A 26051-nucleotide genomic window follows, 5' to 3' on the forward strand; every position below is an offset into this window, starting at 1 on the left:
TTCGTTTGTAACGAATGAAACGTAACAATAATTTTGCTTAAATTAATAGACTTGGCATACAATGTAGTCTTACTTTAATTAGCAATATTGAGTGTGATATTAGCTGGTACTTTCTGACGGTCAAACACTTTTGTGTTTCTTTTGGTCAACTATGTAATGTGTATAATCTCTTATTAAGAGAGCAATTTGAACCGCTTCATTGGTATTAAAGACGAATTTTCTACCGTTAGTTAAACTTCCGGCTATAAGCATAAGACTAGTCAGTGATGGCTTGTAACTCACTAGCTCACTGTAACTAAAACTAAATCGAGGCTCTTTAGCCCTTCTAATTAGAACATACACACCACTGTGTGATACCGCTAGCCATAAGGTCTTTGGCAACTCCGAAGTGTACGTTTGCGTTACATCGAACACGGTGGATCCATATAAACTCCATGTAGTTTTAACAAACTCCATGTACAATTTGAATATTGAATCACGATCTTTGTCAACAAGTGTACGATGCAATCGCTTAACATCAATAAATTTAATTTTATGATGCAGATATCGAGGAAGACTTCGTCTGACGATAGGACCATAATCAGCGGTCACTTCAATTTCTGGACCAACCCAAGACGGTCTCATATTCTCATCTAGATCATCTTCGCAGTCGCCTAACTCAGCCTGTGCACGTAATGCACATAGAAAAACCTAAAAAATTTTACAGTTTTAAAATATCTCTTTCACTAGCAATTTCGACATGATAACAATAGCATGAAGATTTCACGAAGTTAAAAATCATTAAGAATATTTAGGATGTAAGTTTCTTACAACATAAGCATTTATTTTACTCTAAAAAAATCCTACCGCTTCCTCGTAATACAGAGGATATTTGTCGTTAATGATATCGCTTGAAGCCTAATAAATTGTTATGAATGTTAGTTTCATACAGGTTGTTCATTAATTAATCTATCAATAATTTAATTTATCATAAAGATTACATTTGTAGTTAGCGTGGCTACATACCTGATGTATTAAGAGATCAAATTCAACACGATCTTCAGGATCATAGAATGTACCATTACCAACGTATAACCGTTTCTGCATCACAATAAAATGTTAAGTTGGAGCTTACACAAGGATAAAAGATGTTAATTGTTAGATTTAATTGAATTTACTACCTTAAATGTTAATTTTACTTCTGTCGTATCATTTTCCACACGTGAGTACAGGTCCCATTTTGATAGGACATCGGCAACTTTTTCACTATCGTTGATACTTCTCTCAAGACTATTCCGACATTCGTATAGAGAGAAGCCAAAGGCTGATGGCAGTAGACCAATTCTCCTTTTTATTAATTCGGTAATCTGACAAAAAAGAATCAATATCAGCTAGAATAGACAATACAATATAAAGACAACTAGCAGATCATTTGAACATAACTTGGCGTACCGATTTATATTCGTGTAATCTAACATCATAAGTAAAAATATGCTTTAAATCCATACTTACTTCATCTATTGTTGTAACAGAATCAAATTCCAATGCTCTAAATTCACCGTCCATAAAGTAAAATCGTGCATGCATTGGCCGTCTAAGGATCAACATCAAACATAACATTTCAATTACAACGAAAAGATCGTAAGTAAAGCCTGTCAGCAATGCATCAAAAAATTTAGCTTACCTTCGGATCAGGCACTTAATTTCTTTAATCGATGGCGCAAATTTACGATTCTTTTTCTCTCTAACACGTGCTAGTCCCTACAATGTGATTTATATAGCATTGCGATGACTTTACTGAAGCCGTACAGTAAATAAAATCCAACGTATTTTACCTTCAAGCAAAATTGCGCATATTTTCCCTGGTCCGTATTGGCTTCCAGCATATATTTATTAAGATGTGCCGATAGCAAATCTAAAATTAGCTATTTGTAATTATAATATGAGAAATTAATACATTTAAGGTAAAGATCAAGGATAACACTAAAGTAACACTTATTAAATCATTGCTAGAAAATATATGGTTTAGCATAAGCGAAATGATGAATCGAAGTTCAAGGATGGAATTTAAAGGTCTACAAAAATTTTGAACTAATCAAAGTTGCGTGCAAACATCATATCGTACTTTGTTAGATGAAAGTGCTGTCCAAACAGCTGCCGATAGGAGTTGCCAATTCCGTGTGTTAACGCGACTAGTAGGATCTAATAGTACGAAGCAAGTTAATAACGTCGATAACCAAGATGTGACTAATATCAAGTGCTGAAAATAATTTCCGTAGATATAACAAAGTTAGTTGGCCATTTTACCTGGATGATCTGTAGTTTGTTTAATGATTTGCAAATAAAATTCATTACATAATTCGTTATCGGCTATAATAGCATTTAAAAGTTGCTGAGCTAGCAACTCGTGCTCATTTTCTCTAGCCTGAAGTTGAACACGATTTGAACCGTTTTCGTTGTTACTATCGGGCGTTAATCGTCCTGCTTCTATTAGACTCGAACGTCTACTAGCATGTCCTGGATTTCCAAATGCCAAAATCTCGCTAAACATTTCTAAAGCTATTTCATCACGTGCTATATTGTAGTACATTGCAAATAAAAAGAATAAAATTTAATGTTATTTTATTAAAGGTTTAGCGAAACTAGCCTGGATTTACTCTCATTTCGTGAAATCAATTCATATTACATTCTTAGTATGCTGTATCCTAATCTAAATTGTTAGATGATGGTCAAAACCCGCGCTGAAGTAACCTCCTGCATATACTTCAGCTACTACCCTATACACTAAGTATCATACTTTACAAAATTATGCTTATTACTAGTTTCCTTAAAATTATAGAAAAAAAGGCGAAGAGACCATTCGTTAACGAGCTTTTTCTGAGTTGTCGAATTATCATATAGGTAAACAATAATTCTATCTACATCATGGTATGTGGCACTTACGAACATCCCCTAGGTTTCCTTTAGCGTTGCTCAGTTTCGTTAATGAATTTTTAATCGGAATTTTTGAAAAGGTCCAAAACGATGATTTAAAGAGTTTTTCATCAGGAATACCATAATGCTTATCAAATTTTCTTGCAAAACTATGCAATGCAACGATAATATTTTCAGAATAAGAGATAACATCAGTATCGATATTACAATATTCTGTCTTAACACAAATTTTTTTACACCAGTTGTAAGATACTGAAAGCACTATTAATATTTGCAATTACTTCACGTTATATAAACAAAGAATATTAATTTAAATAAGTATTCATTACTTTCTTTGGTAAGTACTACGTTTTAAATTATAGTTTGAATAGGCTAAAGGATTTCTCCAGATTTGTACGTTAACAAATTTCTCAGTAAAGTACTACAATTACCGCGTTATAGAGCCGGCAACCAGTCCAGGTTTATCGTAAAATTTTCTTAATAGTCCACTATTAGCTAGAGCACGTCTTGATGAAATTATTGCTTCATTTGATTTAACTCTACTTTCTTTATTAACATGACCCTATTACAGACAAAAACAAAAATTCTATTACTTTACGTTATTTATAATCCTGCTACCCATGAACTAAACTGTTTTGTTTTCCATAAGATTTTAGCAATCATGAAACATGTAAATAGAACGTAAAACTAAGTTTTTCAGCTATTCTCATTCGCTGGTATCAAACTTTCACAGCGTTTTTACTGAATATCTACAATGCCCAATTTTTTATATTACATGTAACTTTATATTCAGTTACAGTAATTTATGAATATTTAGTTGTCTCTTCTCAGTGAAACAAACCTTTATCAACTTCTGACCCCCTTGAACATGTAGCCAGTTGTTATGTGTAGGAGAATAGCTAACGATTAAACTCGCGATACAGTCCTTATGATTTGTTTCAAACATAAAACACCGATGATCGTTTTCCTGGGTGATAACATTTAAGGTCAGTACACTATGTTCGAAATCTATGCCAATATGATCTAATGCAGAGTATGGGTACGAAGCTAATATTTCTTTTTTGTGATAGTTCACGAATTTGAAACCGATGTGGTCCACGGCCAAATAAATATGATTAGGGTACATCCAGAATCCCTTATAGGTAACTTCGAATAGGGTCGCTCCGTAAAGTTGATACTGTTTAATGCAAGTTAAATAAATAACTTTTGCTTGTATTTCTGATAATCCATAACCATAATCCTAAATTGTAGAAATTATTACGTCAATCGGCGATATGGTGACGCAACCACATAAACAACTAATGCGAGTACAGTAAGTACACTATTTTTAAATCAGAGAATTGATTACATAGGAACGATTAACTTTTTATGTGAAATAGTACTCAGATTCTAACCTTATGCGCTTGTGCTATTGCTTTAGAGATATCCTCCATACGTTGAGCATTGCTGTTTTCTATTATTCTCGAACTTAGGAAATCGAAAGGTTGAGTATACCTGTCACGATCAAAATATAAATAAGGGTATTTTCATACTGGCGATAAAGAGCTTTTGATGTTGTTAACAACGAATAACCACAAGAGGCAGCTCAGATGATAATCAATTCAATTACCATAGTCGCCGCTTATATTAACATTATCACTAAGCATCATGCAGCTTCTTTATCCGAATGTTAATAAAGGGATACATCAATACAACATAGATACTACTAGCAATTAAATTTATCTCCCTGCAGATGGATAATCATGTTCTATTATCAACTTTGGAGATAATACCTGTCCTTTCTAGATGATACGTAGTCTCCATAACAGACTTGAGCTTGCAGGCCAGCTAATTGAAAGGCTACTTTATTAGTGATTGGAAATTTATCCTCCTAGGATTGATACCGCAAATGTAGAATTAATTCGTATGTATAAATAGCGATATTCGTTAACAAGCCTAGACGCAGAAAATCAATACTAGTAATTCACAGTAATAACATAAAGTTAAGATGCTAACCTTTATAATGTCATGCACAGCTTGAGCATATATTAAATGATGTTCAACCAGGTCTTGTGGTAATGCTTTAGGATTTAGAAATATTCTTTTTCTTAGAATAAATCGAGCGTCTCCAGCGCCTAATACTTCCACTGGTCTCTCTTTCGTCTGTGTATTATAGTTCCTCATGATAGCTGACGTACGATTATCTCTGTAATATTTAACGATATCTTAAAGTTAATTTACGTAGAATGATAAGCTAAAAATACCGTAGGATGCATGATATCTCTTCTAATAAAAATTACATCCATGAATGATAAAGAAATGATAAGTAATAGAGATATAGTTTCCCCAGTTACTATGCTATTGCAATGTAAAGACTAAAAAATAAGATTAACACAAATATCTACGTAACAAACTTACATTTCCCATTGAGCTAGTACATCAACCAGAAATTCATGTCCTCTGATGTAGCTATCAGCGTCAGGCGTGGACTAATAAAGAAGGTAAAATTTTTAAGTGATAACTTATTAGAATGGACAGTTCTCCGCTATAGTACATACTAAATGATGAGAAGATAGGATTTCTTTAATAATAACACTTAGCATCTTTATGGTTAATTCTGTTTTCTAGCGTAGTTAGCTCACCTCGTACAAAGCCCAACCGTCATAATTCTGTAATCCTATGGCTTTGGCTAACAACTTAGTGACATCGGAGGCTGTATGATACAGTTCATACTCAATGACTACAGATTTGCAGTCCATTAAGTAAAATTGACACATTAATGGACTAAGCGATTGCACAGCCTAGATTAAATAGAGAAGAACGTTTACAATAATTTACTACATAGTAAAACCTCTTATAAGATACTATATACCCGAAATTCAATCTTCGATGGAGAATGCCGACGAGCACCAATTTTAGTTTGGCGAAGTACATCCTTGCACCATGAAGCATAGTGACCAATAAAGACGTTATCCATACTCGATTTTAAATATTGGACCAAATACTGTTAACAGTTCAAAATGCATTGAATGTTACGATATTATGTATATTATATAAATAGCACAATTGAGCGAATGCATTATTTCGTTTCTGATAAATTTGTGTCTCAAAAGCTTATAATTCAACAAAATTGATGATCTGCAGGGACACATACATACCTTACTAAACAATTTGCTAGGCGGAAATGCTACTGCACATAAAGCCATAAGACACCAGCCTTTTAAACTAGAACCAGATTTAGGATTTTCTGTTCCTTGCCTGATAATCTGTACATAGATCTCATCTCTAAGTTCGCTATTATTGATACCATGGCCAACAATGCGTTGTACTACTTCACAAGAGTGTTCTTCAGACGTTTCAGGGTGCAAGTATACATTTAAATCCTTTGAAAGAATTCATTGTCAATGATGGTTAGTAATAATTAAAACCAGTAAGTCTTAGAAAGATCATCTAATTACGTGGTTACTTAAGATATTTTAAAAAGTGCACTTTGATCCCTTCGATAGTGTCCTACAGTCATCACATACCTTAAAAATTGAACATGCTAATCTTTCACTTTCTCTATCGTGGATATGAATATGAGACATATGAATAGTATTTGATGATGTATACTTTAGTAATTCTTCACGCGATGTTGTCTATTGGATAAATCAATGTTTAAATTTGATGCATAAATATTTTTTTAAATAAGAGACCACCAATGTGTAAATAATCATGTAATTTAAAAATTTTTTAAAATTTGTTAAATTCTACGCATAAAGATCAAGCATTGAATATATTCTGTCATCTATAGAGGATAAAGAACTACTCTTATTACTAACACCACTCCTCTTTAATGTTTTCTTTCCCGAGGCTTTGTGGTTGCTATCTTTATTATGATCATTAAAGTATAATCTTGCGAATTCAACAAGACTGTAATCTCCTTCATTCGTAGCTGGATTATTATGTGCAGATCCAGGTGGGAATCTATGATTTGGCTGAGATTTAGTCTTTCGTTCCAGTTTATCAACAGCTTTCTTAATACGATTTCTTCGCTGCTCTGATATCGATCCTGTAGCTTTCGGTAACACCTAAAGATACAATAAAAATTGTTCAGTTTCCTTTACTTTATTTCACGATAGCGATATAAATGCATATTAAAACTGCTAATCATTTCTTTAAGCTACAATAATTAAGAACCTTTAGGACTTCAAAAGCCAAAATTAAAAACTAAAAAATAATAAAACATAAAAATGTACGAACTTCTTCTTTGGTATCTTGATTAAAAATAACATCCATTTCTTTGTAAATTTGAACTAATTTCTCTTGCATATCACGACGTGCTTTAATTTTGTGATGATAGTAATTGTTTTGGCCTTTTATAAACTTAATCAGATCTTCCAATGATGTTTTGCCATTAGGTTTGCAATTTAATTCTGCCATTCTTATCAAAGTATACAACTCCCGTTGTGCACGCCTATCGAGGATATCAGTAAAGAAAGAAATACGAATATTTTTAAGCGTTCTATAGGTTCAAAAAATTCTGATTGCTAGATTTATTTTACTGAAGTATAATATGGTAAAGAATTTTGATTGCTAGTACGAAAGGAAAAAATTAACTTTAACTTTCTAGTAGCGGTCACAAAGGGGTTTGCAGGACCTTTCAGTAATAGCTTCATGATCCTCTTCTTTCTCTGGCTTGACAATGATCTGTTTCATCAAGTCTGTGGAATCTTCATCTAGTTGTTTTCTTTTCTTTTCTTCCTCTGCTTGCTGTCTCCTGTACCTGATTTCCTTTGCCAGTTCCCGAGCAAACGCTCCTCTCCAGTAAGACTTTATAATTACATAACATTAATATTTAAATAGTTTATATGAACAGAGCAAGTTAAGATAAAGTTCAAAGAATTTACGGACCAGCATATTGGATAATTTCTTATATAGTCTATTCAGAAAATGAAATACCTGAATAACTATAGCTGCTTTCTTCTTTTTTAGAAATGCTATTCTATCTTTTCTTCCTTTAAGGTGCTTTTGCAGCATAACAGCAGCTTGTCTTTTCTTCAAGTAACCTGTTGACGTGTAGTAGATACCCACAAATTAACTATCAAGTAGTCTTAATTTATTATATTTGCATATCTCTTTGTTCAATTGTGATAAGCTTACGCTTCCAGTGGTACATCCCGCGGCAAAGTCTTTGTACAGTCACTACTTTTTCCATGAATAACGCTTTACGGCTATCTTCTAATGAATCAAAAGCAGATTGTCGTAGGAATATCTAACAGACGTAAAGAAGAAATGAATTTATGGTTAATATTGCACAAATAGATATTCGAAATAATTTAAGGTATGTAGCGTATTTAGTTCATCAAATGTCTGTACCTTCGTTCTACCACACAACCAATCTGACTTATCCACTGGTAACAAATCCAGTAATGCAACACAAGCTGCTTTTAAATCTGATGAAGGTGTATTCGACTCTTTGGTAGAAACCAAACAACGAAACTGTTCTAAGAAACTCTTAAATTCAAAATATATTGGATAACCCTATAAGAAGGAAATGAACAACGGTCAAGAATAAAAATAGCTGATGTCAAGTACTCACTACATTATAAAAATAGCTGATGTTAAGTACTCACTACATTGTGCATACATTATACCGCTACTTTAAAAATGCATAAATCATTTCACAATGACAGTTGCTGAATAACGAAAGCTAATGTAGTAGATAGTATAGTAGAGTGCCAAATATCAAAATACGATCCCTTAAGCCAAAAGAAGTTGCTACGAAGCGATTGGTAAAGATATAAATCATGTTTGTACCTGTTTCTTAAATAAAATTATACTGATTAGGTCTGAGTATCGTAATTGCTCTGTTACAAGTGCCTCATCGTAAGTTTCCGGGTTTAATGACAAATTGGGCTTTAAGCATCTGATATACCTATAGTTAATGGACAATAATTACACACAGTTACCGTACATTCTCTCATACTCGACAATGAGGTTCCTCCAAACTATAATAGTTGATAACAACTTTAAACAAATTATATATTTTGTAATAATTTAGAACTAGCTTACCATCGATTACAGCTATTGATGTCTAAAAACAGTTCATCGATTTTGTTTCGTAGCATACTGATATATGATCGCTTGAGCTTTTATTATAAAATCAACGGCATTTGCAATATTAGCTGATAACTGGCTCAATTTTTCGACTAAACAGTAATAATAATAACAGTATGGTAAAACAGGAAACTTACCTTGTCATTGGATTTCTTTTCGACTTGGTTAGAGTCTTGGGAGACATCTCCGTTTGTACGGGAATTAGCACTTATTTCCATGGCACTCTTGTTGATTCTATTAGTGCCATAAGATATTTTCCATAACTTTTGAGTACTAGGATGATTATACCACATGTTTCTTCTTTTGGATAATTTCGTTTTGTTACTTTCTGGTTGGATATATTCCTCTTTCTCGCTTTTATCATCTCTACAATCGTCAGTAGACGTCTTGTCATCACTAAAGCCAGTTGTATCATCAGTTTTTGACGAATGTTCGCTAGTTCTGGAGCTGATGTCATCCAATTCGCCACTGTTTATTTTAGGACTTCCGATGCTCTGAAATTAGGATCATTTTATTTAAGAATAGACATAAAGTATAAAGCAAATAGAACTTCTATTTCCTAAAATAGCAATTTAGTAGTTAATTCTATATTTCTGTATGCAAAATTTTACAATATTTGCCGCCTACCGTTCCGTTAAGTTGTCCTGTTAAATTATCAACCTTTTCCCCTACCTGAAAATAATTTTATATTAATAATCTACAATAGACATAGTCAATCATGAAAATGTATAGGCAAGGATATATTATAGAAAACTAAATTGTTTTACCTCAGAAATACCAAACTCTTGAAGTAAAGGCTGTGTCGAGTCTCTCATAGTATCAAAGAGTATCTGATTTTGCAATAATTTATTACTCTGTAAAAATGAGTCAACACTATAAAGTACGCGGCCGTTATAATGTTCTATTCCAAATTTTTGCTTCCAATAACGCCTGTCCTTATTTTTGACGTAATATTTGTTCTTTTCTAGAGCTTTATGCTGCTTCAACACATAAGATGTATTCGGCTCCTAATACAGAACATTTTTGAATTAATGCTATACCTACAGATACTATGCACAACTTGGCTACGAGATCTCTAGGGCACCTTGACACACAGCTACGCTGATTTAATCAACGCTAAGCTTGCAACTAGCAAATAGGAGCATACAGAAGGGAGATTTACTTACTTTAGCCCATCTTCTGTAAACAGTTTCCACATGTAGCGTAGATATGATCGAATTTTCTTCCTAGTTTATTTTCATACAATGTATAATCCAAATAAGTGTATTTGTAACATAGCCGATGCTATCAATTCATAAGGTTTCGCTAAGATTTTCTAGAGAAATCCATTATCTGACGTACCGTTGATTCTATCATTGATAAGCAGGCAATGTTATTGTAAACGTTAGGGACGCAAGCATCAACTTCTTCATTCGCATACTAAACCAAAAATTAGAAATGAAAGCCTTTTCAGATTAGTTATATTTATAACGACGTCTAATCATGTAAAGATTTATCGGTGAAAATATTAACTTTTACTGTATTTACGTTTAAACTTCATGCTTCTATTGAAAAAGGCGATAAATGAAATAGATGCCAGAATTAACTCTATGGTATATAACTTACCGCCTGCTGCGCATTGATGAATGTGTCGTTGATGATATAATTGTGCAGTTTTTCATTGATATAATTAGTACAAAGCTGTTGGAAAGTATTTTTCTGTAGAGAAGGCATAAATGTAACATAATTGCTTTCACAATAGCGTAAAAAATTTTAAAAGATAATCCATGCAAAACTTAATAGAACCTACATCTGCTGCCTCAAATCCACTGATATCTAGAATTCCTATATATAATGATGAAGCTGAAGGGGGTGCCAGTACAGCATTAACTTTATCGATTACCCAGTTAAAGATCTTTTCATATAATAACTTCGCTAAAAGACGACAATTAGATTTAGCCTGGTGAAACACAGATAGCGTAAATAAAAAATCGTTAGTTTAGATGTGGTTAACCGTTACATTACTTCTAACATAAATATTACGAAATCATATGCTTTATCGACATTGGCATTGAATCGATGTTAATACCTCTTCTATTGTCAATGGGTAATCAGTTAGTACACCCCTAATACGTAATTGCTTTATTGTTATCAATTTAGCAACGGCCTCTTGAGAAATCCCTAGCAGGTGCGCTATCTTTTCAATTAAATCTAAATCTTGGTAAGTTAAGCGACATGCTTCACCGTTGACATCCTCGAATTCAAAATTAGTCATTGATAATATTGCAGAGAGGATTCGAAAAATGCAGTCAACGGTTTCTGGTGAAATCGAGAGTAAGTTCATAGCTAATCGTAGCTTTGAAAATTTTTGATTTTCGTCATCTCCAACTTCGACTTGTTCTTGATCGCAAAGTAGATTGTAGTTGAATTGAGTATCGATATTATATAGTTTCTTAACGTCAGTATTTAATGTACTTGCTCCCAGTAAGTAGTAGAATATATTAAAATTTCTTTCTCCAATAGGTTGATGCACCAATCGATTAGTTTCTAACTGAAACGTATCAAACTTGCATCCACATATAAATGTTTTATCATTGTAGTACAATCGCATATAGGTGCTTCGGCGACTAGCATTTGGTGATAAAGAAGTTTTTGCATTTCCTAAAATTGAAAACAATTTGTTGGATTGTCTGATTTACTTGAGTTTCTTAATTTTCAAATATCAATAGTTCAAAACACGTGCAGGTAAACAACAATTTCTAGCCCAAGCAATGCATGAGGTTCATCTATATTATAATTATGCGCGCATAATCTAGTTCCAAACATATTATATTGTACGTTATGAAACTCCTTATAGAAGAAATGTAGACTACTACAGCAACTATTTATACTGTCTTCAAAAAGGCATACGTGCAAATTTAATCACAGATGTTACAGTCGTTGCAAGACTAAATCTTTATACGCTATATAGCGATATATAAGAATCTTTCCGCAAATAACAGTGCAATAATTGTAATGTTGTATCGTAATCACTTCAGTGTATATGTATACGAGGTGCAATATCAAAACGTTACCAAATGCTTCCGTAATCATTAACGCTTCTAGTATTAAAGAATCCATCCAGCCGGTGCTATCGAAACTAGATAGCGTGCATAAATATTGTAAGATGTTTCTTGTAGCTTCAGTCTATATTACATAAATCAAAAAATTTGTTATCATTAATATTTGTGAAATTAATTCAAAGATGTGATAATTAGGATTTGTTATGATCTTTCTCAGTATTGTTAGCGTATAGAATAGCTGTACTAAATAATACAACTAGTTGATGACTAAATATAGATGCTACTGCAATATCAGAAATATTTTTAATTAAACTTACTTTGCCTGATCCCGTGTCACCTGCAATAATATAGCATTGATTTTCTTGTGTGCATCTTAAGGAATGTAATGCTGATTGTGCAATGGCGAATATATGCGGCGGTAAAGTATCGAGCCTGGTTCTGCTATATTTTACGATATTTTCCTATAAAGAAGAGTTGGATTAAATTAGATAAAAAGCAATGTGATTTGACCTTAATAGACTGATTATCACACGTAATTAGTTATTACACTCTCTACATTATTCTATATATAGCGACTTCTATTACGATTTAAACATTACTCTTATAATTCTTAGACGCTTTCAGTTAATTACTTTGGCTAGGGTAGCAAGATAATTAATTTAAGCAGTAACTATATAGAACTAATATACGTCATTATATGTTTATTCTTCTATATTCTCTACAGTTAGATTACCTTACTCCGAAAGACTTTTAATTATCGTATTATAATAATATGGTATTTTAAAGAGACATTAAGGAATAATGTACGATACAATAGATATATTATATATATACTACAGGAATCATAAATTGTAAAAATGCTTCATATGCTGTAATAATAGAAATATGACAGCTAATCATTTTACACAAGTTTGGACTATTCATCAAATTTGCTACTTTTAATATCAAAAATAGTGTCTTATTGAAACTAGAAAGTTTAATGATTATTATCACATTGTTTCACTAACTGTTCACTGAATTGCTATAAAATTAACTAGTATTATATAGTAAGCAGCAACTTACGATTTCATAGATTTTTAACGGTTTACAAGGATTGATTGCCAGTAATGTTGTGCCTGCATATGTCTGTAACATTAAAAAAAAACATTTTTATAAGCAAACCAGCAATAAGTTGAATATAATTCAGAAAAATTAGTTATTAAGGGTTACACTAAAGACTATGCTTGGTTGCATTACATACTCTATTGATGTCAATGACATCGTGTCATGGATACGATGCTTAAATGGACTAGCAAAGGCCAAATTTACAGTAGAATTAGAAATACTTACTCAGAAGGATTGATTATATAGTTTACATTATGTGATACTGCATAGAAATGTGGCGAATATAGCAAATCGAAAAGACAAAAGTGCTGATTTAATAGACCGTATTAGACTCATAAGGTCCGCAACTTACCCGTTCAGTATTAGCACAAGCTAAATCATTATCTTACGATAATGAGTTTATTACATTATACTGTACAGTAATACAGAAAACTTAAAATTAGTACCAATGTACAGTTAGATACACGTATGTAGGATCGGCTGATGATATATTACTACAAATAACTTTATCAAAGAAACTCCTAATAATTAATCAAATGAAGACTCAACCTACTATCATAATGTAAGCAAAAATATTGTATGCAGAGCAAGTAACAAAGTACTGTATAGAGTTTGAGAGGTTTTATCGATAACTACAGCTATGTCGTCCAATTACACATTGCGCTAAAATGTAAGACTATACTAAACATTGGAATGAGTATCTTAAAAATTGAAACTTCTTTTATTCAATTCGTCGACTTCCACTACATATGATGATATAAATAAATAGAATGAATTTGCAAGATTTGAATATTGTTTCAGGCATTGTCCAACTTCGGGATTGATCATAAACAGCTTCATTTCGAACATACTATTACTTACGTAAATTTGATCGGCCATAAAACGTGACTTTAAACATTCAGTAACTGTATGTTCATTGATGTTATCATTGATTAATAGATCTTCCGAATGTTTATCTTCAGCACCAATGCCAGATCGTTCGGGGTCTAAGCATAGACGTATAAGAAAGAATATTGATAGTGTACCGTTATTGAAAATTTATCACCATAACACCAGGATTTGTAGATACATTTAATTTAAAATAGTCATTTTCTCAATTGCAGTGCACGTTTATCATTATCAACATGACAGATCCATGCAATTCATGTGGTAATCCTATTTACAGCGCTGAAAAAATTTAAAATTTGATCACCATTCTTTTCAGAGTGAATACGTCGTATGTAAATGAATGGATATGACAGATATACTGTACCGTATCAAGAGTTTTTTATCAAGTTCATAAACTAATACGCGTATGTTTTGAATTTCAGCAAAATACTTGATATATGATGGTAAGTATGTGTAGACGTGAGTGGAATGTACGTACGTTGGCATTATTTAGGAGTTCACCTGTAGATGATTTATCGTAGGTAGTATTTTCTACTACAAATGCAGCATAGCAAGCAAAAGATTTATTTTCATCGAGACTCCCAAACGAGAAATATGCGCTTACGCGTAGAGGGAGCTCACGAGAGGGCAAAAAACCGTTTCAAAATGCATACCTTGCGTGGTGTTTAATTTTCTCTTATTACCTCGTACAAATTTTATTGTAGAATTCTACTGTAGTGTAGTATAGCGTCCATAAAACACTAGATTATACTGTACTTTCGTTCTCTCCCATACAGTATAATGACTAAAATGTCTTTTACTACAGGTCAAAAAAAATCTTTTCCTGTTAGTTTTGTTTTTCAGCACTATTCTAAATTTCAACTTGTATACTTTGAAGCCTTTTTATTGTGACCGTTTAGTATACAGTATAACGTTTACTCTTCAGAAAAAGAATAAAATGCTGATTTTTTTTGGCGTCAAAGATGGTCGTTCATTGAAAGTTGTGGAAAATAGCAAATAGGCGCGTATACAGTACAGTACAGTAATTGTCCATCTGCTATACTGTACTGTACATTATTTGCTATTGACATCACGTGCTAGTGTTTGTGACGTACTGTACAGTGTACAGTACTGTGTAAATGGTAGCTTACAGTACTGCACGCATAAGGGCACCAACTACAAACATACTGTACACTGTACTGTAGTACACACAGTAAGTACTTGTGCTGTACTTGATGTTTACTGACAGCATGTTGTTAAATTTTGACTTGGATAATGATGTTATTGTAATACAGTACAGTACTGTACTGTACAGTGTACAGTATCACTGCGTACTGTACAGTTACAGTATAGTACTGTAAATTTGTACTGTACAATGTAAACTTGTAACTATGGACATGAATTGAAAAAAGAAAGAATCTGTCTCAGCGACCACAGAACGTTTTATTTTAGCAGTTCAGCAATAAAAAAAAGCAACTTATTATGAATTTTAGCCCTAAATCCAACACTTTTTTTTCTTGAATGATTTTCCTTGCATATACTGTACCGTATAGTACCAGGCTAACTGTTGGAATGACAGCGCAGTACTTAGTAAATTACGCATGATTCCTATGGTAATTTACGTTGAATTGAATTTAATGAGTACATTGATCATTTAGTATAATATTTTACAGTAATATGCCAGGGAATAATGAATCAATCGAAAACACTCTTAAACTCTGGATTACCTTAGATCATTTTATTCAAGATTAATCATCATTTATAGTTATCACAGACCTGTTCTGAAGTAAAACTGATATCCATTTTTTAGGCAGTCACTGTAAATCTGCAAAAGACTGTGAATATGTACGGGTACGCAAAATGCAGGTCAAATATTATGCAATACATTAACTGTATGGCACTATAGAGTTCAAAAGTCTGGATATCAACAAAAATTGCGACATATCGTCGTGGTGTCAATGGATATTTAGACGAATTGGATTAGAATAACTATACTATCAAATAAATGCACATTTTTCTACCAAATAGACAGTACATATTCTATATAGACCTTATATATGTAGATTGTAATCATGAACTCCATTCGTGTTTTTCGGCAGAATCAACACAGATCGCAGATTTCCACAGTGAGTTGTGACTTACAACTTACGAGTAACGAGTACCAACTGAGAACTGCAGTAGAGTGTTCCAACTCACCTACTTATTACTACATGAATTAAGCAAAATTTGGGGAAAAATATCTACCATAACGTAAGCTTTTAAGAGCATTTTGGCATCATACAGGAAGGGAACTACGTTGAGTATTGTGCAAATTATTCGCGATTCATAGTTTAGTCTAAGGGATTACGTTCGTGCCCTATAAAGTTTGAAGTCTTATGAATAAAATCATCGCCCAACAATGGTATATTAATATACAACATTGCATAAGTTCGTTGTGTAGTCAATTTCTTACAAGAATTGACCGTATTTATAATGGACAATATCTTCTTTTCCTACAATTCGACACTCATGATGAGGTTTAATACAACTGCCAAGTCAACAGTGTTACACTGATACACTCTTTTTGAATGATTAATTCTTGGTAGCAATATCTGAGAGTGTCATGAATATCTTAACATTTCTATTAATAATAGGCTACTATTTCTATCTGCAATAAAGGGCGAAAATAGTGAGTTTGAAGGCAATACAAGTTGAGTAGTCGGTAACTCTTGCAGCTCATAATATCGGAGTATGTATCCGTTAATAGTTAATTATAATTACAGCGTGTGCTGCTATAGCCCATAGACTAATTATACAAAGCGTAACTATCGTAAACTATAATACAATATTCTGATTAAAAAATCTCAAGTTATATATATAAGTATATAGATTTTATCTATCATTTACAGCATTCAAGAACCGTCTTGGTAAGTTACATAAAATCATAATTAAAGCCATAGTCCTAATTACCATTTTTGTCCTACGTAATTAAGTATAAGTAGTGCTGTAGTACATATACTGTCATCAGTTAAACACTACGGTGGCGTTCTATAGTACAGTATACCTTGTTATTACTATTTCGACATTATGGTATCTTACCGTAAATCCTAGTGCATATGAGAATCATTGGTATGTGTGAATTTTATTACAGCACTAGTATCGACTGTCGAGCACTCCGAAAGCCAGATGTAATATTATCATATAAATAACACATTAATTGTAATGCTTTCTCCGTTATTTCCCTAATTAAAAATAGAATTGGACAAGTGGATAGCAATGTCGAAGTAATCAAAGTAATAAATTGGAAATCCGTAAATATACACTACACTAATGCCGTAGAGGTACCCTTGGTCGACAGTCTTTGGCTTATTAAAATACGATAAACAAAATTGAACTTAGAAAACAAAATATGGTCAATGCGTGGATGAATAACCATAAAGCGTCAAGTGACATGCCAATATTATATTTGTGATATTACCTTTACTTCGTAGACGATGAAACCTTTCCAGAAAAATTTCCATCTTGCTTTTAAAATGGCTGCTTATTGGAAACACTGACACTGGACAATGCGCAGTATGGTGTACTCGTATACAGTATATCGCGTTCGGCTCAACAGCAGATATGCGAAGTACGTACCGTATCAACTACGTACACAAAGAAGAAAATGCAAGTTTTTGCAGTGTCAGACCACAACGAAATATGATAAACTAGAACTTGAAGACAGAATTAAAGTAATAAATGTCGAAGTAGTACATTAGTATATAGTACTTTAATTAACTGTAAATAACTACCGGATTGCTGACATAACTGATTTAATGAACCAAATATCGCTGCTCTGTAAAAAGCATATACGGTACGACTTCAGTACCAGAGTGAGTAAGCAAGTACGGTACGCCAGTAGCCGGTCGAAAATGTACGGATGGACGGATAGAGAACACATCTCAAATCAGAATCAACAATAGGATTGTATGGGAGCATTGGTGTGCAGTAGTGTATTGTACTGTAACTACGAGATTAATAATTTAATTTACAGTGTGCAGTACTGTAACTTTACAGTATGGAGAAAATACAGTACAGTACAGTACAGTAGAAAAAAACTTTTCTTCTTAAATCAAAGGACTGTTAACTGGAAGGGTAGAAGTACAGTACAGTACAGTACTGTATTATATCATTTCATGCTGTACAGTGTACAGTACACACACATGCTATAACGATGACCGAGATTACAGTTCATACAATTGGTTTACTGTACCGGTAACTGTAGTCGAAAACTTGATCTCTATGGCCGTACCATACTGTACAGTGTACTGTACCTTACGGTATGGTGCATGGTGCAGCACTCTAAAAGCGGCGGCATTGAAAGTCGGTCAACTGTACGCTATATTTAGTTCCACGCATACTTCGGCAAAGAGATCATTTAACGAAGTAACGTATACTTATAGAGTAGTTTAATCATAGAGCATATTATATTTGGCACACTTGGATTTCTGGTAATAAGAAAAACAAAATTGAACATCCGTTAAAAGAATGCAATAATACTGGTATCGTCTACATTCTTGCTAACGACTTTTTTAGTTGCTGGATAAAGAATTGTCTGTCGTAAATACCGTTGTACGCGTAAACTGGTAAGGGAAGAATGATCCTTTTACTGTGTACAGTAGAACTTTTGTCATGAATTTGATCGTCTTTGACATAGTATTACATAACTTGCAATCTGTTGAATTATACTTCTTAATTATGTGAAATCTTGCCAGTCTAAAATTTGATAGCAAAGTGTTCATTATTATTCGATAACTTTAAAACCATTGAGGTAACAATATCCGGGATCATCGTTAAATTGTCCTGCTTTTGTAATACTACTCGTATTAACGCTAGAACTGACAGTCAATTATAATCATTACACAATTTAGAATGTAAAAAGCACTACTCTACCTCTGCAAAAGCTACCGTAGATATTGTTTATAACATGAGTTCAAGATGTTTCTAAGCTGGGGTCTGCCAATTCTGTATTTTTTGAAAACTGCCCCATGGTGTCCACTGTCCTGTCACTACTATAGATCTCGTGGATAGTACAGTCAGTCAGTGTTCATTTTATTTTACTTCATAGTGAACTCGCAGCCAGTTACAGTACGTACGGTACTATGCAGTACTATACTGTACTGTACACTGTACTGATACTGTACCACGGTACACACTATTAATTAACAAAACCAACTACGAAAAGTACTGTACATATTATATGTACGGTACAGTAGGTATTTGTTACAGCGAATCAATAAATATCCCTATAATTAATTATTATAACTAATTAATTGAAGGGTTAATTTAAATGAATAACCTTCTTCAACTTTTTTACTGTTGATATTTATAGCATGATGTCACAGTCCAACCGAACCTCTACTAGATTTAATGCCATTACCGATCCGGTCAGCGAAGCGCAGCCTAAGCCAATGGTACGTTCTCTGTACAGTATAATTCGCTAGCAATATTATATTATCTATTTATGATGTATATTACACATTATAGGACAGTAATAAATATATCACTCGTATATGCATAACACGAAACATGCTGTAGATAAATTTGACTTCTATAAAACGATCTGGTGCGGTGTAGGGGGTCGCAAACCAAAGAGAACTGATCTAATGCAGTAATTACATCATTAGAGTAGAAGTCATAGGAGAGGTTGATCATAGTCAATTATTTCAGATAATTGCTTCAGTCCCTATATATGGACTATTCCACATTCTGTAAACAAAATTACGGCGTTGAGCTAAACTGAAATTGCCCACATAGCTTACTGAGCTAATAAAAAGTTGGTAGTTGCTACAGAATATCAAAATAACTTGCAACGTACTTCTGTGCTCAACATTTAAGTTGATGATCATCAAATTATGTAGTACCTTAGTTTATTATCCGCAACCTTGTGTCTACAGTACAAACAAATAATTATGCAGGCAGTAGAATCAGAAGAAATTTTCCCTTTCCTTAATTATTGCTTGTTTTACTTAGTTTTCCTACTTTATTAACTGCAACTAATGCTACTGTCAGGGGATTAAGTCAATTAAATTAGAAAGAATATTACACTGTACCATAGGACTTCTAGGCTATTACATAAACATGCAGAAAATTTGTCCCTGTACTATATATTAGTACTGTATGATGGTCTATGGGAGAATGGCACCTAACAATGTGTACAGTTCTGTGTATAAATATTTGGTTTACGTGCGGTAAAAGGTATAATCTTAATCGTTTAGCTGCCCTAGTAAAATGCCACACTTCATCGTACAAGAACAATGTATGTCATGTAAAATTCTATAAAATGTAAAACGAACGCTTTTGTGCTATCTAAATCATCACTCATTTAACAGATTCACTTAAATTTATTAATTTTGCTGTTAATTTATAAATTTGTTCTTGGTTATCTGGTAGCGTTTTCATTAATTTCTATCGGTTGAGCATGCATACAAAAATTAAAGGTGGTAATTTATTCTTCGTTGTTGTTGGTATCAATTTTAGGATATTAAATTGACGGACGCTTTAATACAAGCTATAATTCCATTTGATGTGATTGAAAGTAATGATGAGATGCAGCATCGGTTAGTATAGCAAATTCTGTAATATTGTCACCTGTTCCTTTTATAACTTTGGCCTTGGTTATAGTATGAATGTTTTGGCTAAAGTCAATCAACTTGTGAAGCAATGGATTGTTGATGTCAGCTTAAGTAAAGTAAGGAAGATACTACATGAAGTGGATAATGATTACTATTTTACTTTATTTATTGCTCATTGTGGTGATCATATCATCTATAATTTAATTATAGAACATGCCTCTCAGCATAGCGAATTCTGTTGGTGGAAACGTCTTCACTTTTGGTTCATATCGTCTCGGTGTTCATACTAAAGGTGTGTGCTTTAACTCACTGAGGGATACAATAACGTATATCTGGAATATCTAACATAAAAAAAACATCATTTTAGTTTTCATTCATGTAGGAATGTAGCGAGAAGCGTTATATTACAATGATATTAAAATATTAATTGCCTTTTATATCACCAATAATTGAATTGAACATATTGTAAAAGGGATTATTCATGCTTCAATAATTATTACGTGGTCATATTATAGGAGCGGACATTGATGCACTTTGTGTAGCGCCACGACATGTAGATCGGACTTCTTTTTTTGCGTCCTTTGTCGATCTTTTAAAGTCTCAAACTGAGGTTACGCAGATTACTGTAAGTAATTGCTGCGTTAAACTTGCACCTTGATTCCTTCACTCGCTGTCGCATACATCGCTTATATATAGCTTAAATCAAATTATTTTACGTCGTTTACAGGTTGTAGAAGATGCATTTGTTCCCGTAATTAAAATGGTATTCGATGGTATAGAAATGGATATGTTATTTGCGAGACTTGGATTACAGAATATTCCTGAAAATCTGGACCTATTAGACCTAGAATTATTACGGAACTTAGATATGAAATGCGTTCGCAGTCTCAATGGTATTAGATGTTGTAATTTTATGATATAAGTTACTATAATACCACCTAATGATCAATTACAATTCAGGTTGTCGTGTTACTGATGCCATTCTTAGTCTTGTTCCAAATGCTGACTCTTTTCGTACAGCCTTACGATTCATAAAGTTATGGGCAAAACGTATGTCATTTTTACTCGATTGCGTGTTAGTATAATTTTATAATATTTCTGCTTTGATTTCGTTTACTTTCAGGTCGTGGCATATATTCGAATGCTTTAGGCTACTTAGGAGGAGTTTCATGGGCTATGCTGGTTGCAAGAACTTGCCAACTTTATCCGAATGCAGTTGCTGCTACAATAGTTCAAAAATTTTTCTTGGTATTTAATCAATGGTAAGGCTTCTAACTTAAATGAAGGTAATATTTTCTTGTCGTTATAGTACAATACTGTAGTCTTAACCTAATTTTCTTAACGTTGATAGGAATTGGCAACAACCAGTTCTTCTAACTAGAATGGTAGAAAGTGATTTAAATCTGAATGGCTGGACTCCTGTAAGACATTATTGTCATCTTTTATAAACTAATACGTATTTTAAAATTTACGTACGGTACGCTAACATTTTGTAGCTCTAATATATCTTAGTTTTATATTCTATAATATGGTCGTACATGTGTTCGTTTTACAAATCTGTCATGATTGTCTCTAGAGCAATTTTTCCGATCGCAGTCAATTGATGCAAATTATTACTCCTGTATATCCTCACCAAAACTCTACTTTTAACGTTTCTAAATCTACGAAAACAATTTTATTGGAGGAAATAGAAAGAGGTTAGGCTTTGTGAACATATACGTTACTCATATTAAATTAGGCCATTTTGATAGTTTTTTATTATAACTAGCTTTTTATGCTCATCCTGCTCACTTTACTTTATTTCATAGGGCTTAAAATATGCAACGAAATATTTTTACGGAATGCAAAGTGGACAGATGCTTTTGAGCCTGCAGATTTCTTTGGGCGTTACAAGTACGTAAAAGTTTTTTCTTGCGTTTATTTTAACGTTTGTTAGAGGTATTCTACTTAAAATTTATTTTATCTACAGACACTATATTGTACTGACCGCTAAAGCTACATCAGAAGACAACTATAAAGAATGGTAATAAGATAATTTAGCTAACACTTTAGCTATGAAATTTTGAATTTAATGCACTCAGCGAATTTTTTATAGGATTGGACTAGTAGAATCGAAATTACGAAAGCTAGTTTTGACTCTGGAGAGAAATGAATATTTCGATATTGTACATATTAATCCTAAATCGTATCCTGGCGACCCTCAGAGGTATGCTTTCTGGTTTAAACTGCTTCATTGTATATTCGATTGATATTGATTTGCAAAATTATGATTATAGTGAACCGTACGCTATTCGCTGGTTTTTTGGATTACGGTTTACCTCTACTGGTAAGATTGTCTCTAATGTATGATTTTATCAGAAGTTTGTTACAGCTAAACGGTTTCATTTCAGAAAACATTAATTTGGACTTAACAAAGGATATTAGTCAATTCATTGAAACAGGTGAGACCATAATCAACATTACCAAAACTTGAATTTCTTTCTGACGATCTATATTTTCTGGTACGATCAAAAGTAAAAATGCAAGCCGCAGGCAAAGTTCTAAGAGACGGAATGAATATAGAAGTTCAATATATGAAACGGTCTGTAACAGAATTTATATTTTGGATATCTTGCATTGGATGACCAATAAAAATATTTTTGTTTTGGAATAAAGAAAGCAATTAAGTCAATATTTACCACAATCCGCTTTGAAATTGAAAAAACGTTCACAATCGCAAGTTAGTATTTAACTTCCTATTAGACTTTTACATGCTATTAACCTATTTACGTTTATACCCCCACAAGAATTCATCAACGAAGCTAACCGTTCCCAATGTTACTGATAGTTCTGATAAATCAGTATCTGAGAATTCACAAGTTACACAAGAAACTACTGCAGGTTATAGATAGTTCGCACCTGTTGTCACTAGCAAGTTATCACTTATATCAATGCGTTAATGTATAAAATCTAAATCAACTCAATATTTGAACGTCGCATTTAAAGGAGAAAAATCAGAAGCAACAAATGTTTTAAATGAACAAGAATCGACAGAGAGCGAAGAAACAAGCAAAGCCTCTACGGAACCCCTAGAAGTGGCATTAGGAAAGGATTCTCAACAGGTTGATCAAGATACTGAAATTGAAGCTGTCGATACTGTCCTTAATCCTGTATCAATGGAGCAAACCAGTGATAATATTAGAAAAAGCGATTCATCAGTTAAGGTATTACTTTGTTTTTGAGTTGTTTTTTGATAACAGTTGTGCCACCAATTACTTTGGACATAGTATAATATTACTACTGTTTAAGTAAAAGGATTATCAAAATTAGTCTAGCGGTAGTTTAGAATTTACGAATGCAAGTGAAGACAATCATAGAACAGATATAAATGCAAATGACGACAACATGAAAGAGAAGCTGCCAATGGTTTGTGAGCGTATGGAATATAATAGATTTCTTTCAGATAACTAGTACTTGAGCATTTACTTGAATCTATTTTAATGGTCATAGTCTGATGAGAACAATAAAGCTACTGAATTGGTTACTGATAATCGTAAGAGAGTATTGAATGAACAAGAACTTAGTAATTCTCAAGAGAAACGGATAAAGGTTACCGCTTTACATTAATTGAACTTTTGTATCTGTGCAAACTTCTGCATGTTTCTATGACTTATATTCCAAGTCTGATAATAAATTTGTAGATTGAAGGCGAAATATTATCAAGCAATCCGAATGATATATCTTGTGAAGAAGCTGGAATCAGGCAAAATTCCAGTAAGGATGGTTTAGCGGAGGTAATGGACTTGATGATATGAAGTACTGTACAATATAGTATCAGAATTCTAGAAAATATCTATAATATTGAGTTAACTTATCGTAATACGTCAAAATTTGAGCAGGAGGAATTGTTAGATGCAGAAGATTCACGCTCTGTTCCATCAGTACAAAAAAATTCTATTCGATTGAATCTTAAACAGTAAGAAAGGTAATAGTGTTATCTGACAATTATCTAGAAATAATGTGGTATTCTGTCGGTTCTTTGCAACCTTATTTTAGAAATTTGATTTTATGTCTTTAAGGGATTGATATTGTACGATTTGAAAGATTCGAAAATTATATCGTTTTTTTCACTTATATCGTAAGGACAGGTGTGTAGCAGTATATACTATTGACTTGGTATATTGAATAGCAAGTGCTTTAATTATTGTAGCATGTCGTTATCAGCATTTGTTCGTTCAATAACGGTTTTGCTGAATATCTTAACGTTACACACTTGCCAAATCTTCCCATAAATGTTCTTGTATTGCAGAGCATAGTAGACGTAATCCCAAATTTTTATTTTACAGTATGCTCAGCTTACGTGCATTCAGTTTTGCTACCAATGTATATTAACTGTGAAATTGTATCCATGTCGTCGTAACGATTTAGGAGATAGATGAATGCATTGGATTCCGTTCAGTACGAGTTGCAGTACGCTACAAATATGACAATGAGAATATCAGTGATACCGTAACTTTCTTGCGTACAGTTATCGATTACCCTTGTATCCACGAAATGTGGTACTGAAATCGAATTATTCATACATAACTCAATACTATTCCGTTCCAGTATAGTGTCTCGTTATCTGGTACACTTATCGTAGACTTGCAGCTGTTCATGTATTGATCATTAGACCTGTATTTTATGGATACGATGTGATTTGTTGACAACCAGAGACTCAAGGTATAAATAAAGTTCGTCTTTTAAGAATAGAGCGTAATGGAATTTTTTCTTAGCTTCATTAAAGCGAAAGTAAGCTGCGATAGCTTTATGCTATGAAGAAAATGTAATACTGTACTTAATGAAATGATAATAGTTTTTAGTTTTTAAGACTACATAATCATCATAGAGTATTCTACAAAACTGTGTAGTTCTGCCGGAGTAAATAGCCTAAGAATAGTACAATATTGCTATGTACTAGTAGTAAATAAATCACTTCTTGTAGCTATTGAAAATGTACGCTCATATACATAAATTGCGATATAAAGTCTCAAGTTAAGCTCGGATAAGTCGTAGGATTGAATTGAGGTACAAAATTTTATTACAATTGGCTCAACGAAGCAGTTTATTACACTATTGAATTAGCATACATATACCTTGATCATGTTAAAAAAATATTTCCAATTAATCTTATGCATGATAGTGTTGAGATCGTTCTACATTCTCCTTAAATACTAATACTGGATACCATCCTTAGAAAAAATTATCATTATCTGAATAAAAAATAATGCTATAAATATGCGAATAAATCAAGATTGCACAAACAGGAAGATTTTGAGGTCCCATAAAAGTAGCGATCATAATAAACAAATTTCATTGCAGTTCACTGATATTGACTAGTTACTGAAATTTTAGATAGAACGACCAGTTTTAGCTTAGCTCATAATTACGATCTTTGTATGGATACGCTTAAGAATGCATAATCCTTTCTAATCAT

The 26051-nt window shown here is 32.9% G+C and overlaps 2 protein-coding genes across 2 annotated transcripts; one reads left to right on the plus strand and one right to left on the minus strand.

Moving 5' to 3' along the window:
- Positions 1–120: 120 nt before the first annotated feature.
- On the minus strand, positions 121–15806 carry TRIADDRAFT_59851 (uncharacterized protein; the record flags this gene model as incomplete). The annotated part of the gene is made up of 42 exons (XM_002115893.1): positions 121–690; positions 847–897; positions 1006–1080; positions 1161–1346; positions 1492–1573; positions 1664–1740; positions 1815–1904; positions 2105–2181; positions 2287–2553; positions 2923–3062; positions 3345–3475; positions 3755–4153; positions 4308–4407; positions 4686–4783; positions 4909–5098; positions 5311–5381; positions 5535–5693; positions 5765–5896; positions 6051–6275; positions 6420–6530; positions 6714–6962; positions 7135–7348; positions 7532–7704; positions 7834–7940; positions 8035–8146; positions 8251–8415; positions 8692–8809; positions 8947–9023; positions 9129–9485; positions 9619–9663; positions 9759–9998; positions 10158–10217; positions 10333–10410; positions 10597–10689; positions 10781–10930; positions 11060–11631; positions 12045–12156; positions 12350–12493; positions 13095–13157; positions 13998–14122; positions 14678–14732; positions 15780–15806. 42 exons carry the CDS (start codon positions 15804–15806, stop codon positions 121–123), a joined length of 6567 nt encoding a protein of 2188 aa, XP_002115929.1.
- A 4695-nt stretch (positions 15807–20501) lies between these two features.
- TRIADDRAFT_30173 (uncharacterized protein) lies at positions 20502–22845 on the plus strand (the record flags this gene model as incomplete). The annotated part of the gene is made up of 12 exons (XM_002115756.1): positions 20502–20581; positions 20646–20712; positions 20807–20888; positions 21112–21221; positions 21324–21489; positions 21557–21646; positions 21720–21858; positions 21948–22017; positions 22173–22293; positions 22405–22489; positions 22566–22619; positions 22692–22845. Coding segments are annotated over 12 exons (1218 nt in total), but the record flags the coding sequence as incomplete, so codon positions are not given.
- Positions 22846–26051: the final 3206 nt, after the last annotated feature.

The sequence above is a fragment of the Trichoplax adhaerens genome, genomic scaffold, assembly GCF_000150275.1.
Source record: "Trichoplax adhaerens TRIADscaffold_12 genomic scaffold, whole genome shotgun sequence".
Lineage (NCBI taxonomy): Eukaryota > Metazoa > Placozoa > Uniplacotomia > Trichoplacea > Trichoplacidae > Trichoplax > Trichoplax adhaerens.